This window comes from Aptenodytes patagonicus, chromosome 3, assembly GCF_965638725.1.
Source record: "Aptenodytes patagonicus chromosome 3, bAptPat1.pri.cur, whole genome shotgun sequence".
In the NCBI taxonomy this organism is placed as follows: Eukaryota; Metazoa; Chordata; class Aves; order Sphenisciformes; family Spheniscidae; genus Aptenodytes; species Aptenodytes patagonicus.
Window position 1 is genome coordinate 9027676 of NC_134951.1, and position 15605 is coordinate 9043280.

At 45.3% G+C, this 15605-nt stretch overlaps 1 protein-coding gene across 1 annotated transcript in view; it reads right to left on the reverse strand.

Moving 5' to 3' along the window:
- Nucleotides 1-15605, reverse strand: part of KLHL29 (kelch like family member 29) — a 425477-nt gene that overhangs the window by 31616 nt on the left and 378256 nt on the right. The window contains exons 9-11 of the mRNA XM_076332702.1: nucleotides 5907-6105; nucleotides 3059-3241; nucleotides 103-283 (exon numbers count right to left, since the gene is read on the reverse strand). Coding sequence (XP_076188817.1) covers nucleotides 103-283; nucleotides 3059-3241; nucleotides 5907-6105 — 563 coding nt within the window. The remainder of the gene's footprint in view (nucleotides 1-102; nucleotides 284-3058; nucleotides 3242-5906; nucleotides 6106-15605) is intronic.

Here is a 15605-nt window from a genome sequence, read left to right on the forward strand (position 1 = left end):
ATACAGCCCATTCGTTGCGTCCTTTAAAAGGGAAATGGTCCTTTAGCATAGCATGAAGAAAAAGCTCCAGCAAACAGCATGGTTTGGGTTTTTTTTTTTTACCTTTCCACATGGTCAACGTTGCCTGCCACACCGACCCCTCCAATGGTATAAATTTTCCCATCGTACACCAGACTGTTATGTCGACACCTTGGGACTGTCATGCGGGACACGAGGTTCCAGTTATCGAGCAAGGACATGTAACACCAGACATCAGCGAGCGTGACACCCGACTCCATGCCGCCTGGCACCGACGTGCGAGTGAGGGAGAGAAAAGGGGAGAATTACATGAGATCCTGGAACGGCAGCAGCTTTGCACACAGCAATCAAAGCCAGTTACAAAGTAAAAACTCTTCAAATGACATTTGACTAATTAAAATAAATCACCCTCAATACTGAGCATCTGTTCCGATGATGCATATCTGTGTCATTTATTCATGCGCCCCAAAGGCTGTTTTTTTTTTAATAAGATGACATGAAGAAATCAAGATGTCAGACTACGAGGGACATGTACATAAGGGAATAGACCCTGTTCAGTGTTCATAAATAACTTCCAGTCTATTAAATTACTGCAACGCTTGCAAGAAGGTGTCAGGAGGCAGAGCCTATCTTGGCTTGCGAGACACAGGCCAGTCTGATATCTAAAATGCTTAATACAGTGATGGATTGAAGCAACACATACATGGGCAGAATGAAGTCAGTGCTTGCACTGTAGGCTTAATGTCTAATTTTCAGGGACAAATTTCTTATTTATTTTCATTGCTAATAAAGGAAAGAACCAGCTGTACCACTCCTGTAAAACAGTTCAAGATGCTCCAGTGAAATATTTATATTGGTCATTTTTTAACTTCTGACTGAAGCTTCCAAGGAGCCACGTAGTGGGTGTCTTACTATCCCCATTTTGAAGCATAAAGAGGTGAAATGATTTATTTGAGACCACAGTAGGAGTCAGTGGTCGAGCCAGGAAAAGAAACTAGACTCAGTTCTGTGGTTTAATGAGAAACCCAGGTTTCCTCCTCGCTATTTTGCTCTCCAAACCTATGCTATGCAGTGTGGGGTCCAGCACTTGGAGCTTGCAGGAGTTCACTCCCACTTCCATTGGTTCCCCTTCCCTCTTTCCTGTGTCTTGTAAGTTTGAGCAAAGCAAAATATCCACCGGTATCAGCTAGGTTTCCAGCCATGCGGGACTTTCAGCTCTCCTACTGTACCACCGAATACCATCAGGTTGCTCATCCAGATTCAAGGGAAAAAGCTGAAATAAGCTTTGAATTTAGGATTCAACGGCTTTTGTTAGCAGGTATGGCACAGCCTAAAATGGCTCTACGTATTGGAAAGTAGCTCAGCTAAGAATAACTAAAAGTCAACATCTCACAAAAGCCTCCATGGAAAGCTTTCGCTCCAGCAGCAAAACGAGCATGGGCAAAAACACGTCAAGAAATAATTTCCAATCAATCCTTAGGGCCTCTATGCAGTATTAATGGAATTTAACACCACAGGCAGCAATTTACTGTAGAAAATGCAGTGAGGGAACTTGGCAAGGGAAAGGCAACAGCTGTAATCCTTTACTGGTACTGCACTCCCAACTACATCCTCAGATCGCACACATCCACACCTCCCTGCCCAGGCTCCTCTTTTTATCATCAAACCTCCACTCAGCTGCCATCAGAGCATCCTTGCATGGCCTGGTGGGAATTGCTTTTCCCCCTCCAGCCAAGCAGAGGTACCACCAGACTGCAAAAAACCAGACACCGTGATGCTGCGGGCGCAGTGTAGACAGCTACTTTGGGAGTTAAAGCCTTTTAAGGAGCATGGTCTCAGTTTCATCAAAACTAAGAAGATTATAGGGCTAGTGACTACTGTCAAAAGAGAGGTCTCAACAACAAGTACAAAACGTGAATGCTCCTGTAAGCAAATACTCTAAGTGTAGGTCACATATTCAGCAGTTCAGCCTGTCTGTCTCAAATTCCATAACCCACCATTTAGACTCAACTACAGCCAGTATTTTAAATTGTGTTTCTATGGCAGTGAAACCTCTTTGCATGCTTGATGGTTGTCAGACCTATTTTCTTCACGTTGCAACTACAAAATATTGCTGTTGACTGCTATGAGAGAATGTTAATGCCGCAGAGAAACGGAGAATGATAAAAGCAGGGAAATCCCTCTCTCCCAACCTCCTTCCCACTTTTTTTTTCCCCCAGGAACAGCTTGGTAGAACTCCCGCATGTCCTTCTTTGTTTGCGCTGCCTACGTTGTAAGGAGGAAACTTTTCTCCCAGCCCAGTAAATCTGGGGGATGAAGGGATTGAGGGCAGCCCTGCCAAGAAGTACTGGGGGATACTGATGGATGACAAATTTGACATGAGCCGGCAACGTGCGCTCGCAGCCCAGAAGGCCAATCGTATCCTGGGCTGCATCCAAAGCAGCGTGGCCAGCAGGTCGAGGGAGGGGATTCTGCCCCTCTCCTCTGCTCTGCTGAGACCCCACCTGCAGTCCTGCGTCCAGCTCTGGGGTGGCCAGCACAAGAACGACATGGACCTGTTGTAGCGGGTCCAGAAGAGGGCCACGAAAATGATCAGAGGGCTGGAACACCTCTCCAATGAGGACAGGCTGAGAGAGGTGGGGTTGTTCAGCCTGGAGAAAAGGCGGCTTCAGGAAGACCTTATTGCGGCCTTTCAATATATAAAGGGGGCTTATAAGAAAGATGGAGAGAAGATTTTTACCAGGGCCTGTAGTGAAAGGGCCAGAGGTAACAGTTTTAAACTGAAAGAGGGTAGATTGGACACAAGGAAGACATTTTTTATGATGAAGGTGGTGAGACACTGGAACAGGTTGCCCAGAGAGGTTGTGGATGCCCCATCCCTGGAAGTATTCAATGTCAGGTTGGACGGGGCTCTGAGCAACCTGATCTAGTTGAAGATGTCCCTGCCCAGGGCAGGGGGGTTGGACTAGATGATCTTTAGAGGTCCCTTCCAACCCAAACCATTCTGTGATTCTATGATTCTATGAAATCTGCTGCTTACCTGAGAGATAGATGTTGTCCCCAGCGCTGACCACGCTGAAAAACTCTCGATCATAGAAGGGCAGGCTGGCCAACGGGTACCACTTGTTGTTTTGAGGATTTAAGCAAGTGACCGCTGTTAAAGCGCGTTGATTCATGCCAATCATCTGACGACCCCCAACTAAGACTATTACCTCGGCTACACCTAGGATTCAAGTAAGAAAAAAAAATTGTAAGAAAGTGACATCTCTCAACCAGGCAGGAGCCTATCAAAAAATACTCAGCAGTCAGAGTAATTTTAATGTATCATACATAAATCTATTTTAGACTGTGCAGTCAAACCAGGAAGGCTGAGAAAAAAGGGAGTGCGAGGGGGGGAGGAGCAGTGGGTGAGGAACGACACTATGAACATGCTTGAGAGAACTTGGGAGGGAGCATGCCATCTCGGCAAAATTTGAGAGGGAAAAATAAAAAGGCCTTTCCATGTAAAGATGCCCGTTGACTTCAACAGTCTTTGGGTGAGACCTGCATGTACCAAATCCCTGTTCAACTGAAGAAAATGGGAATTTTGTCAAGGATTATGATAGCTTTGGAGCTTGGCCATTATCCAGGGAAAGCATGTTTGGACTTTAAGCTGAAGAAGGTGTTCTTGCACTAAAAGCTAATTAGCTGGAGGAGATTTAGGCTATGGATATGGTTCTTCATCCTCCATACACTCTATTAACAGACCATTTTCTGCTGGGTTTTTTTTGTGCTTGTCCCAGAGAAAGCAGGTTTCCCCAGATGTGGATAACATGCTCAAGCCATGGATCAGGGTCTTCGTGTACTAGGTGCTAGGAAACGTGACGGAGATAGCCCCTGCCCTAATATAGTTATTAACTGAGATTTATCTGTGCTCGAACAGCTCCCCCAAGCCCATAACACACAGAGTGTACAGAAAGCCAAATTCTCTGTTCGTGGAAATGGACAAAACTTTTGCAATCCACATCTCAGAGTTTTTATTCCCACTTTACAGCCAGAGCTGAGTCAAATCTGATCTGAGTGTTTGTTACCCCAGACTCATCTCCGCAGTGATGGGTTGCAGTTTAACTCTGGGATGTTTTTTGGCTCCAACCCCAAGAGTCAAGTGCTGGGGATAGTTTGGATTTAGCATTTAGCAGAAGTGTTAAAAATCTTTCTGCAGCAATTGTAAGCCCAAGTGCAACTTGTTGCCAGGAGAGGTAGGCTCAGAAGCAGGACCGTGAGGACACAAGGTGGAAGGAATTGCCATTTCAGGAGCTGTGCTCGTGGCCAGACTCATTGCTGTAATGTGTTACGGTGCCCAGCCTAGAGACAAGTGTGCATAGACGGGGGGGTCAGAAGCACAGAAGTGAGATTGCCAGCAAGAGAGATTAGGAGCTGCAGCGGAGAGAAACACGTCTTCAGCGTAATGGATTATCATCATTCTTCATTAGCGTTTTCAAAAAATATATTTGTGTCATTCAAGCAAGGTTACTCTCTTAAAAGTTATTAAGTTAAAGTGCTGTACAGTTTTAAATAAATATTTCTCAGTAACAAGAGATCATTATTTTTGTGCCATACCAGAAAATCTAATCACCTGTGCAAGACATAACTTGATTAGAATCAATGACCTCGAGAGGGCATGTGACATGCTGCAGCGAGTCCACAAAGGGTGTTTAGAGATCCTTTGTGCCTACATGAATGCCATTGATATGCAAATTAACATGATTCTATATAATTAGACTCTGACCTAAAAAACTATAATCACCCTCAACAAGCTTCTGGAAACAGATCATATTACACCTACAATTTTAGATACATAAAATAAGCACTTTTCAAAAATCCCTTCAAACATCACACCATTAGTTGTCTTCAATGAAAGAATTTTAGGGTAGATTGTTATTGAAAGTCCTCTACACTTCATCCTTCTGAAAGGTGCCTTGATGAGGCAGTCTCCAGAAGCTGCAAATGCCGTGGTTTGATATGCCATCTCCGTGTCACATTAGCATTAGTGGCAGCGACAGAAAGTTTTGCCTGGCTTTGTGATTGTACTTACGGGAGGCAGAAGTACAGGCAGCATGTTAAAAAAATTCACCTGTTTCATCTGACTCCTTCTTGGATGCGGTGCTCCTACATGATATTTGTACCACTCTCTGTTCAACAAATATTTAGGATCTTTCTCACACTACCATGATACGGGCTCTGCTGGTGAGTTGGGCACTTGGGTGTTTTTCATGTATTTTTCCAAATAGGAAAATGCGTGCGTTCCTCAGGTGAGAAACGTCTTGAAGTGGCACGGTTCTCCACAGCTGCTGGGTTTTTAAAAGGGAATATAGCATGTGTGATCCATTTGTTTTGGAGGCTGCAAACAGCCTGAACTAGTACTGTAAGACTCACTGTATGAAAAGAATATATTTACATAGGGCTGCGAAAGTGAAGCTGTTTTATGAATATTAATCAGCTGCTCCCTGCAAGAGGCCAAATGGCAAAAAGCAAGTCTTATTATTCACCTATTTTTGCAGCTAGAGAAACTGAGGCACGGAGGGCAAGGGGCTCACTTTTGGGACAACGGGGGAATGTCACGCTCTCTGCCAAAACTAGTAGTTCTTAAAAATTAGGCTCCTTAAAATCTAGTTTCAGAAGCGTACATCTCCACGCCCATGTCTGACCATCGGGAGAGGCTCCTAAACACTAGAGCAATACAGGAATGGAAAACTGAGCTTGAAATATCACCAGGCTCCGAGAAGTTACCAAGGGAAGGAGCCAAGAGAAGGAGCCGAGGTCCGTGCCCCATCCCAGGGCATGTCCTGGCCATGCCCGGGAACTGCTGGACCAGGGAGCTGGTGTTGTTGAAGGAAGTTTTGCCTTACCTGCAGAGAGCCTGGGCCGGGTCCTCGGCGTCTGCATCTCTTGTCGGGCGTGCGGCAGCATGTGATAACGTTTGGCTTCGTTCACTAGGTCCCGGCAAGCCTCCGAAGACTTTATCAACTCCTCGTTGTCAACAACATTTAGCAGATAGCTGGGATGGATGAAGGGGAGGCGCACCACTGCCAGCAACTCCGCAGCATACTGTGTGTGTGGGGAAAAATAATAACACAATGCAGCCTGTGTGCCGGGGTTCAGCCGCTCGGCATCTTAGCCTCCTTCCCTGCAAACCATCCCCTGTCACCCAACCTGGAAAGACACTTGTCATGGATGCTGCATACATAGCGATCGGATGGGACAGCGACAACGCAGCCCTCAGTGCTCCCCGACCCAGGCTGGTTTTGGTCCCAAGGGACTGAAAATAATCTTCAAAAGGTGGCAACTCTTGTTATATAGCACTCTATGGAGGAATTTTTGAAATAAAAGCTCATTCTGAACTCAGGCTGAATATAACACCTTGTGCACTGGAGACATGGAGTAAGCTTTCAAGTTTTCTGAATTAACCTTGAAATGTGAGCGTGGTTGTTGCACTGTAAAAAAAAACCCAAACAAGTCTTTTCTGGCACTATAAATGTGAAACAAAAGCCAGTAAATAGGGTGGATTTCAACAACTGCTATGGCAGAGACTGAATAATATCAGCCAATTTGCTAAAAATCTTTTAATTAATAGGGTTTATTTGTTGGTGAAACAAATCAAGTACTTCTAGATTTTGGGGAAGTCAGACTCCAGAGGGTGCTATACAAATACTGACAGTAGGTTTCATCTTCTAAATAAATACATTAAACCTCGGAGGGCAAAGGACATCTGAGCAAATGAAGCTGTCTGTCACCGAACACGGCTTAAAGGAGAACAAAACCCCATGAGAGAAAACTGCAATCGAAAAAACCAACAGTCCATCCCCAGATTATTCTTTTTATAATTGGTTATATCACAACACAGCACAAGAGTACAGTGAAAAGCAGAGTAATAGGAAAATGTGGTTCTTGAGAAGAAATGCACACAAACAGGATGCAAACTAAGGGTGTGCAGCAAGAAAAGATAATAATAATCTGTTGTAATAAATATTCATACAGTGGCAGCATCCAAAGATCCCAACTGGGATTGAGGCCAGGATGCAAATAAATATTCCTGAGGTCCGTGCGACTGGTCCTGAGAAATGCTGGGCGCCAGCAGCACCTGCTGGCCTGCAGATGCCTCCGGTCTTCCAGAAGCTACTTGGCTCTTGCTTTCTTTTTCAGCAGCGTGCCTGTCCCTGCAGCACGCGAGAGCCAAGTCACAGCAGGAGCAGGGATGGGAATGGGGCAGGGGCACAGTGAGATGGGAGGCCAGCTAATGGGCTGGCCAGGCAGGTGAGGATGCACCGACACCCGGGACTGCTTCCAGGGCTTCCCCTTTCCCCACCCAAATTGAAGAAGCAGACTTCATTTGGGAGGAAAACAGAGGATTTCTCCTTGCAGCAGGAATTCACACCGCTTTCCTGCTGGAGAGCCATGTCAGCCTGGTGCAAACTCTGTCAAAGGGAGGATGTAACTACCCGTGCGGAGCTGAACCCCATGGGTTCAGCTGTGGGGCCATGGTAGCAGGGAGATGACCAGGGTTTCAGGCTGACTCCCAGCCCCCTGCTCACCAGCCCCTCTCGACACCGGGGCTGGCAATTTTAGGTACAGCCTGAAGAGTTGAGGCCTGGCCACCCTGCAGTTGTTTGGGGATACAGAAGTTGTTTGGGTGATGCAAAACAGATGGAAAAATGACAGCGCTCCTCTTCTGAAAAAAAACCAACCACGTGAGCAGCAAGTCCATGGCTCTTTGCTATTACCTCTGGCGTGGCACAGGGCTGAGTAGGGCTTGAGATCACTTCATCAGCCTCCAAACCAGAAAAGAAGACACTCCTCTCTTTTGCCTTGCTGAAATCCATTTCTAAAGCGCTTTCTAGGAGGTAAAACGGCTGCTCCCCTTCCCTGGAGTCACAAATGTCAGGCACTTGGCTGCAGATATGTTAATGTCATTAAACGGTACCTTGTAGGAGAGGGAGCAGTGGACATATGGCAGTGGGTGGCAAAGCTGATTTCAGGAAGTGCTTTTTTTAAGAAGGTTGGGGGCGTTTAACCTTACACGGGAGCCAAGACGAAACGTGGCATCGGGACATGGGAATAATGCAGACAGCAAGTATACGGGGGACGAGCCAGACAACCCTCAGGGGGGAGGTTAATCCCCACTACAGGCTGCTCAGGAAGCAGAACAAGTTGCTAAAGGGTAGTTTAAATAAAGTTGTAAAATATGCGGAGTCTATAGCGGAGCCAGCACCTTCCCTCGGTGCGGTGGGACATGCCAGAGCTGCCCCTGATGCTCCCGAGGCAGGTCTGCGCTGGAAGCATCCATACCATGAACAAGGCAAAACACAGGCGCAAACAGTTGTGCCACTCGATTAGGACATGGGGTTCAACAGGCACCAGGATGTCCTGAAGTCAAGTGTGAATTTGCATGGGGAAGAAAGCTCCCCTCCAGCAGGGACAGACAATTCCCACGGGCCCGGCAGAGCGACCGCCTCCATCTCCCACCTTTCGCAGAATAAACAGGGCAGCGCTGCTGCCTGAGCACGGCGAGCTCTCCCTCTCGCTCGCCCACCTTGCTTTAATTAGATAAGTGAGAAAATGTGATTCTGTTTCTTTCCTGGATTTCCACCCCCCCCTTTCTCTCCTCTTTTGTCTGAGCTCATGGCTTTTTTTGAAGGGGAATAATAATTAGAACATGTTGCTCCCTTTCATCAGCTTGAAAGTTAATGTCGCATATCAAAACCAATGTCACTTTTCACTCTTATTCTTCCTTTTGCTCAAACAGCTAGAAAAAGCCGGCTGTGTGTGTGTGTGTGTGCACGACTGTGCACAGTCGTGACTCGGGCTCGTCGCTGATGGCATTAACGGTACATGTAATCGCAGTGTTTTTCACCAAGGGATTTGAAGAGTACGTACCGTCGCAGCGTCTCTAGAGGACAGGAGAGGCTTTTATAAACCAACAGCTTTTTGCACCAGCTCTTTTAAACACTATAGTCAAGGGTGAATTTCATTTAGCCTTGCTGATTTAAGAATATTCAAGTGATTTAGGCAATCAGCAGCCTTTTTCTTTTGGATTCTCCCTTATGAAGGCTTCCTAGCTCCGTTAGCTATGATTGTACTAAATATCCTGTTACTATTATCCTTTTCATTTAAGACTGAAATAAGCACCGTAAAGCATTTCAAACTCCTTATCGTCTGTTATTTGCTCTCCATTCTCTCGTCTTTCCATTGTTCCTTATACAGCTACAAAATACCTACTGCACCTACTGATGTTACCGGTTTTGAGTAAAACAGCAGAATACCTGCGGAGGGCACATTGCCAAATTCAGCAGACAACAACCTTGGGTCCCTGGAGTTGCGGTTTGCACCTGTAACTCCAAGGATGTTTTCTTCTCGCTACTCTGCTGCAGGCACTGGCTGGACAAGTAGAAATATTTCTCAGGTCTTTGCTGGGAATCACTTACGACTACTCTACAACCTCCATCACATGCCAGGGTGAAGCAGAGAATATTAATGCCCCTTCTGGCCTAAAATTAGGAGTTATCAACTCATAAACATGGGAGACCATGCCTCAGCTCCTTGAAAATGGACACCATTATGCAAAAATCTAACGAATTCATTGTTTAAAATGCTGGGGAAGTTTTTGAACGCCTTCAGGACCAGTTTTTCAGGTGACGTGAACCTCAGCATAGTTCCTGTTGGATGAAGGGAGCTGCTCAGGTTTTGCACCAGCAGAGGTGGTCCATAAACTCCTTGATGAGCAGTGATGCTGCTGGATACTCCTGTGGTGCTGTGCATGGCCGGGGTGATTCTGCAGGAGCCAGGGCACTGCTACCACCTGAGCAAAGGCTTTTCGGACAGTCACTGGTGACACAGTAGAGAAGCGACTTTTGAGAGATGCTATCTGGTCTGCTTCAAGGCACCTATTTCACCGATACTGATTTCAGTGGCTGAACTGAAAGCAGGGTCTTCAACCAGCCTGCAGTCACAAGTGTGTTTCGTAAAAACAGGGAAAGAAAAATCTTAGGAGATATCTTTCCTTAATTACCCAAACATTTCAGGGGAGAGATTCAGCTCTAGATTCAGACACCTAAATAGGTACATACAAGAAAGTATTTACTTGTCAGCTAGACATGTGTAAACTCATGTTATAATTAATAGAGATTTAGTCAACACACTTAACACAGTCCCCAGAGCAAACTGAGCTGAGCGGATGCATCATGCACCAGGGGAAGCAGAGAATATCAATGTCCCCTTCTGGCCTAAAACTGTAAGTTGTCAGCTCCTGGGAAAGGGAGCGTGTTCCTCAGACCATGCCACATTGAGATGTCTACAACCAGACGTCAACCCAAACTGGAGGGTGATTAATTCTCCCTTCTGGTGGGGAATTTTTGCGTCCATTTGCCCTGGGTGCTGTGCTCGGAAGGTCGCAATCACACTATGAGGAAGCTTAGATGTTATCATTGGGTCAGCGTTGACTCAGAGGAATATATGATCAACACGATCTGCTATACCTTGAAGTTGATCCTTTCAAGCCTTTCCCTAATAATCTGTTCATATATAAGTTACTCCCATCTCGGTAGGCAGGCCGGAGCTTGAGCAAACTAGATTACAAAACAGTTGAATGTGTTTTTTTTGTTCCTGGCTGGTAGTTTGAGTGAGGACATTTACTTTGCTAAACTTTTTGTGACATTTCTTCTCCTACTAATTATATTGGTATTATGAATGCTTGCTTGCAAGTGGGCTTTGTTCTGGTATCTTCTAAGTCTCAGTTACAAAACCCTCTTCAGTATCACATTAAAAATAATCTTTTTATTCTCAAATCTCTAATCCAGTAAAATCCTCACAGGTATTCTCCAAAAGGACTCTCAGTGTGCTCCTGCATAGACTTGGGCTACAACAGTATACAGTTAGTTTTAAAAGGAAATATGTTTACTGCTACCGAGTCAAATTTCCTGCTCCTTAAATGCTACACTGGAAAGCTCTGAAGATTTTTAATGTTTTTGAAATAATGCCCAGAGAGGTTAAAATAATGTTTCCCTTATGCCTTATAACTCATCTGTCTCTCTAGTTTACTGTTCTTCCTACAAAGGACCCTTTGTGCTATCTGCCTAAAGAAACAGGCTTCAGCTAGAAATACAAATACAAAAGTTAGAGTACCCACATTACGGTAGGGTTTTGCTGCAATAAAGTGCTGTTTCAGCTCCTTATGCATAATTCCAATAGAGTTTTTAAAAACATTATGAAGTAGGAATATATTCGATTCATCTGAGAGCTACAAAGGAGATTTATGTTGTCTCACATAAACCCTGGGTTGAGACTCGCCCCACGTCTTGCTCTGGCCCGATCTCAGAGCTGCAGCAAGGACCTCCTCGGACAGAGGAAGCCATCAGGGACAGATCTGAAGCAGAATCAGTTCCCCACTGCATAAAACTCCTTCAAATGAGAAGATGGCACTCTAATTAAAAAACACCACCCAAACCCCCCAAAATGGCAGATGCTAGCCTTTGATACCTACCCCGCAGCCAGGTAACGAACCGCCCAGCAGGCTGTGCCGATGGTGATGGCCCGGGATGCGGCATGGTGGCCAAGCAAGAAGGCGCACTGGAGTGGTGACGTGAGCGGTCCCTCCCCATAACCATCTCCAGCCCAGCCCAGGCTTCCCCAGCAGGTTACCCAACCTGATATTGCCGGCTCCAAGTTTCCAAGTGCAAGCCCAGCAGGGAACTGGCCAGTTTGGGGAAGCCAAAGCTGTTGGTGCACTGCTTTGCCATTCTCAGAAATATGCCTTTTTTGGCTAGATTTTCATGGCGCTGCCCTGCTACTTGGTAATGAGGGTACTTGCTTTGATACATCTAACCCCTGGGTGTTACAAAGACACGCCGTGTTTCCAGTAACCTCTTGCACATTCTTACAGCCAAGGTTGCATCCAAGCCCAACCTAAGCTCTCTGATGTGCTCAGTATATTTATTAATCACCTGTATTGACTTCTTGGAATTGCAAGGCTGCCTTCAGATTAAACCAAAAGGCTTGGTAGGATGTCAGCCGACAGCCTCATAATATCATGAGATAAACACATGGCAGAAAATCTGGTTCGCAGGCGCTGGGTTCACCCGGTGGCTCAGTGGCAGGATGCCACGTGCATAAATCTCATGCCTAGCAAGTAGGAAAGAGCAGCCCCTCTGTCTTCCTGAAATAAGGTTTCAACGTGACATCTTTATGGCAGCACAGCTGACTAAACACTGTAATGTCATCAGTGCCACATAAAGTGAACTGCTGTCCTCTTCTCCGAACTGTTTGCAAAGCAGCACACGGGTAGGTATTTCTAGCAGTAATATGATGAGAGTTTTCTAAATTCGCAGGAAGATAAATCATTGATCTGTCATACTTGGAATTTATCTGATACTGAGGCTTAAAAAACCTCCACTCTTACCATGCAATCTCTATCTAGCTGACTAAACTCTATCAAATAAACCCCCTGAATTCTCCCAAAGGTTACTACAGCGGTGAGTGGCGTTTCTTTTGTTTATGGGCAGTCACCTATTCAAACACCCATAAGCACACAGATGCGCCACAAATGCATGCTGCCAACAACAAAATGGCTGAAGCTTGTAAGTTGCTTCACAAAACCAAGTAAACTCCTGATACATCCATCCCTACAACACACTGACGCATGAATCCATGCGCAATAATCCTCTGAAATGCTTCTTGCCTACAGTGTAAAACGATTTTGTTCCTGCAGGTCCATCCTGAGTGCTGGTGCCAGGTGCAGCACAAGGCAAAGCAAGTGAGCACATGTGAGGAGCTGCTTGTGGACGTGTGTCTTTGTAAGGATGTTGCTTCAGCAACAGCAGAGAAATATTTTGCAAAAAATAGGAAAATGTATTGGAAAAGCCACAAATTAAGAGACTGAGAGAACTGGGAGATAAGGGAGCTCCTCAAACCAATTTAAACTTCTGAGAAATAATTCAGCAGATTTTCAGTCAAGGGTATCCCTTTAAAAAAACTTAGAAGTTTAGTATAGGGGGAATTTAAGGATCTGCTAATGTCACCTGCACCCTCTTTTTTTTATTTAATGCAGTTTCTTCCTCCAATATATAGCTAAGGGCATGCTTTCTGAATCTGCACTGATACTGTTCCTGCTGCTGCCTTTTCCTCTCCCTCTGTAAGCCTGTACAGGCTCTGAGTGTGTCTGCAAAAGCCTCATTTAAATCTGAGCTCTCTGAGCAGCCGGTCCCTGGGAAATCACAGGGGTTACTGCTCATCCCTTGCATTTTTCACTTTCAGAGAAATTGGAGCTTCTTGCACTTTCATTATGGCATCTTTTTGAATTTCTCTGCTCTTCCCACAAATGGATTTCAAAGCATCAGGGTAGTCTGGGCTTTTCAAAGAAGCCTAATTGAACCGTAATGGAGTGTTAGTGCCTAATTCACTTAGGCTCCCTTGGAAGCTTCTTTGTCATACTTCTTCCAACATTCCTTTCCTGAAGCTTAATGCCCTTAAGTACATTGATTGATCAATTAATTTCCTATTATGGTGAACTTAAGTAATTTGTACATGCTGGTATTGGGTATCAGCTTGTGAATATATCATTACCTCCTTGTCACCACAGAGCAGAGCTGGGATTGTGCTTGTTCCCTGTCAGATTCTCCATTTTCTTGGAGCAAGCTGCTCTTCCGCGTAACTTTGGAGACTCTTTAAAATGTGCCTGAGAAATTACGCTACCATCTCAACAGCCTAACCGCAGACCAGGGATCTTCCATCTGCTCTCTCATGGTTACCAACCCCTTCTCCTCTGTAGGATCTTGCCTCTGAACTGCCATTCTCTGTCACTGCCAAAATATAGCTCATGGGCATTTGTAGCATTTTTTACATAAATCCTCTTCTCCTTCTCTCCATCACCTTTCCTTACCCTCACTGACAGATACAGGGCTTTCAGGTGGGCTCTGTGTTTGCTTAGACTAATTTGCCAAGTCTCAAATTCATCCCAGTGGTCCTGACTGTTGTTACACCCCTTGCATCCTTCCAGGCAACTCCTCTCCTTGGGGCTTCAAACACTTGTAGACGTTTATCCCTCTTTAACTGTCATTAGGCCAAGTCATGCATATTCATATCTTTTAATCTTTTTTTTCTCAGATCAGTTCCTTCAGTCTTTTAATCATTTGTGTTGCTTTTCTCTAAATTACCTCCAATTTGTCTATGCATCTCTGGTTCTCAGGCACCATGAAGATGCTGTTCAGACAAATCTGCCTCTGAGGACACAAGTTCATAGAAGGCTTGTTAATGCCTTTATGGTGGAGAGATTTCATTTTGCTGCTGGATACCATGATTTTAAACAGGGTTTAAAAAAAGGGCACACGATTCTATTCTTGCAGAGTGCAACAAAAGGTGACTGCCATTCACCTGAGCCTCTCGTCTGTTCCTCATTGCTGCAGTACTTGCCTCTCTTCCAGCACTACTCTGGGCAACTTGTTGAAATGTTTGTCCTCTCCTCACTTGTCCCTCCTCAGGGCGAAAGGGAAGCTTCATGCAACTGGACATCTTGTTTTCCCAGGCTTTCTGTTATTAATAAACATGTCACTGTTTTTTTATGTCAGAGAAAAGAGATACAACTTTGGACTTGGAGCAGAAAGTAGGAAAGTTTCCCACGAGCTTTGGTACATCTGTGCTCTGGGCAGGCAGCTGCACATCCAGCAACTTCACATCTTCCCCATCCCGCGCTGACGCTGGGCATGACTGCACCTCTGCGCAGCTCCGGCAGTCATTAGTACCAGCGGAAAACATGGCTCGTTATCCACCGGATCCTCCCAACAGCCCACGTGAAAGGCATCACTTCCCTCCAGCTTATAGTGTAAGAAATGGGGGCAGAAAGGTGAAACAACCTGTCCAAGGCCACGCAGACAGCTGGGGGGTGAGCTCAGGTGAAGACTGCTTGGGGCCTGGCAGAAATCTTTGCTTGTTTGGATGGCTCAGACCGTCCTGGTTACCAGATGGTAAAGCCTCCATTATACAATATATTTTTTGCATGACTTCGCCAGAGTTATAATAAGCTTATCAAGGGGGTAACTGTTAGGATAAACCCTACAATCTTGTCCATCAGTCAGGAAGAGAAATAAATAGAAAAAACAGTAAATTCAGCTTTTCCAGATGTGTCAGTCAGCTGCAGGCTTTCCACTCAGTGACAAGCAATCAAGAGGACTCCTACAACCAGCGCTTTGCGTCCACTGGTACAGGAAATTACCCACCTAGTCCAGACCTCACGTTACAGGTTGCTTCTTTTGGTTAGACCGATTTTATGTGACTCCACTACTAACAGCACTAAAATAGCTCCATAAACATTACCATATGAGCTGGTGCGCTGCTCCAAAGCACTGGATACAGTTATTTACCAAATCCTAGCTTAAAACATATGTCATTATTTGAACTGCCTTACGTAGATGGATCAGCAACCTTTAAAGCACTGTTATTCCCTCTTTGTAACAAGGCTTGGATGCTGTTTTTTGTAATGTCATAGAGCACTTCTATAAGACCATAAGACTTTGTATGAGCACAATTTGCAAAATTAGAAGTCAGCCAGAGCGCAGCTTTTC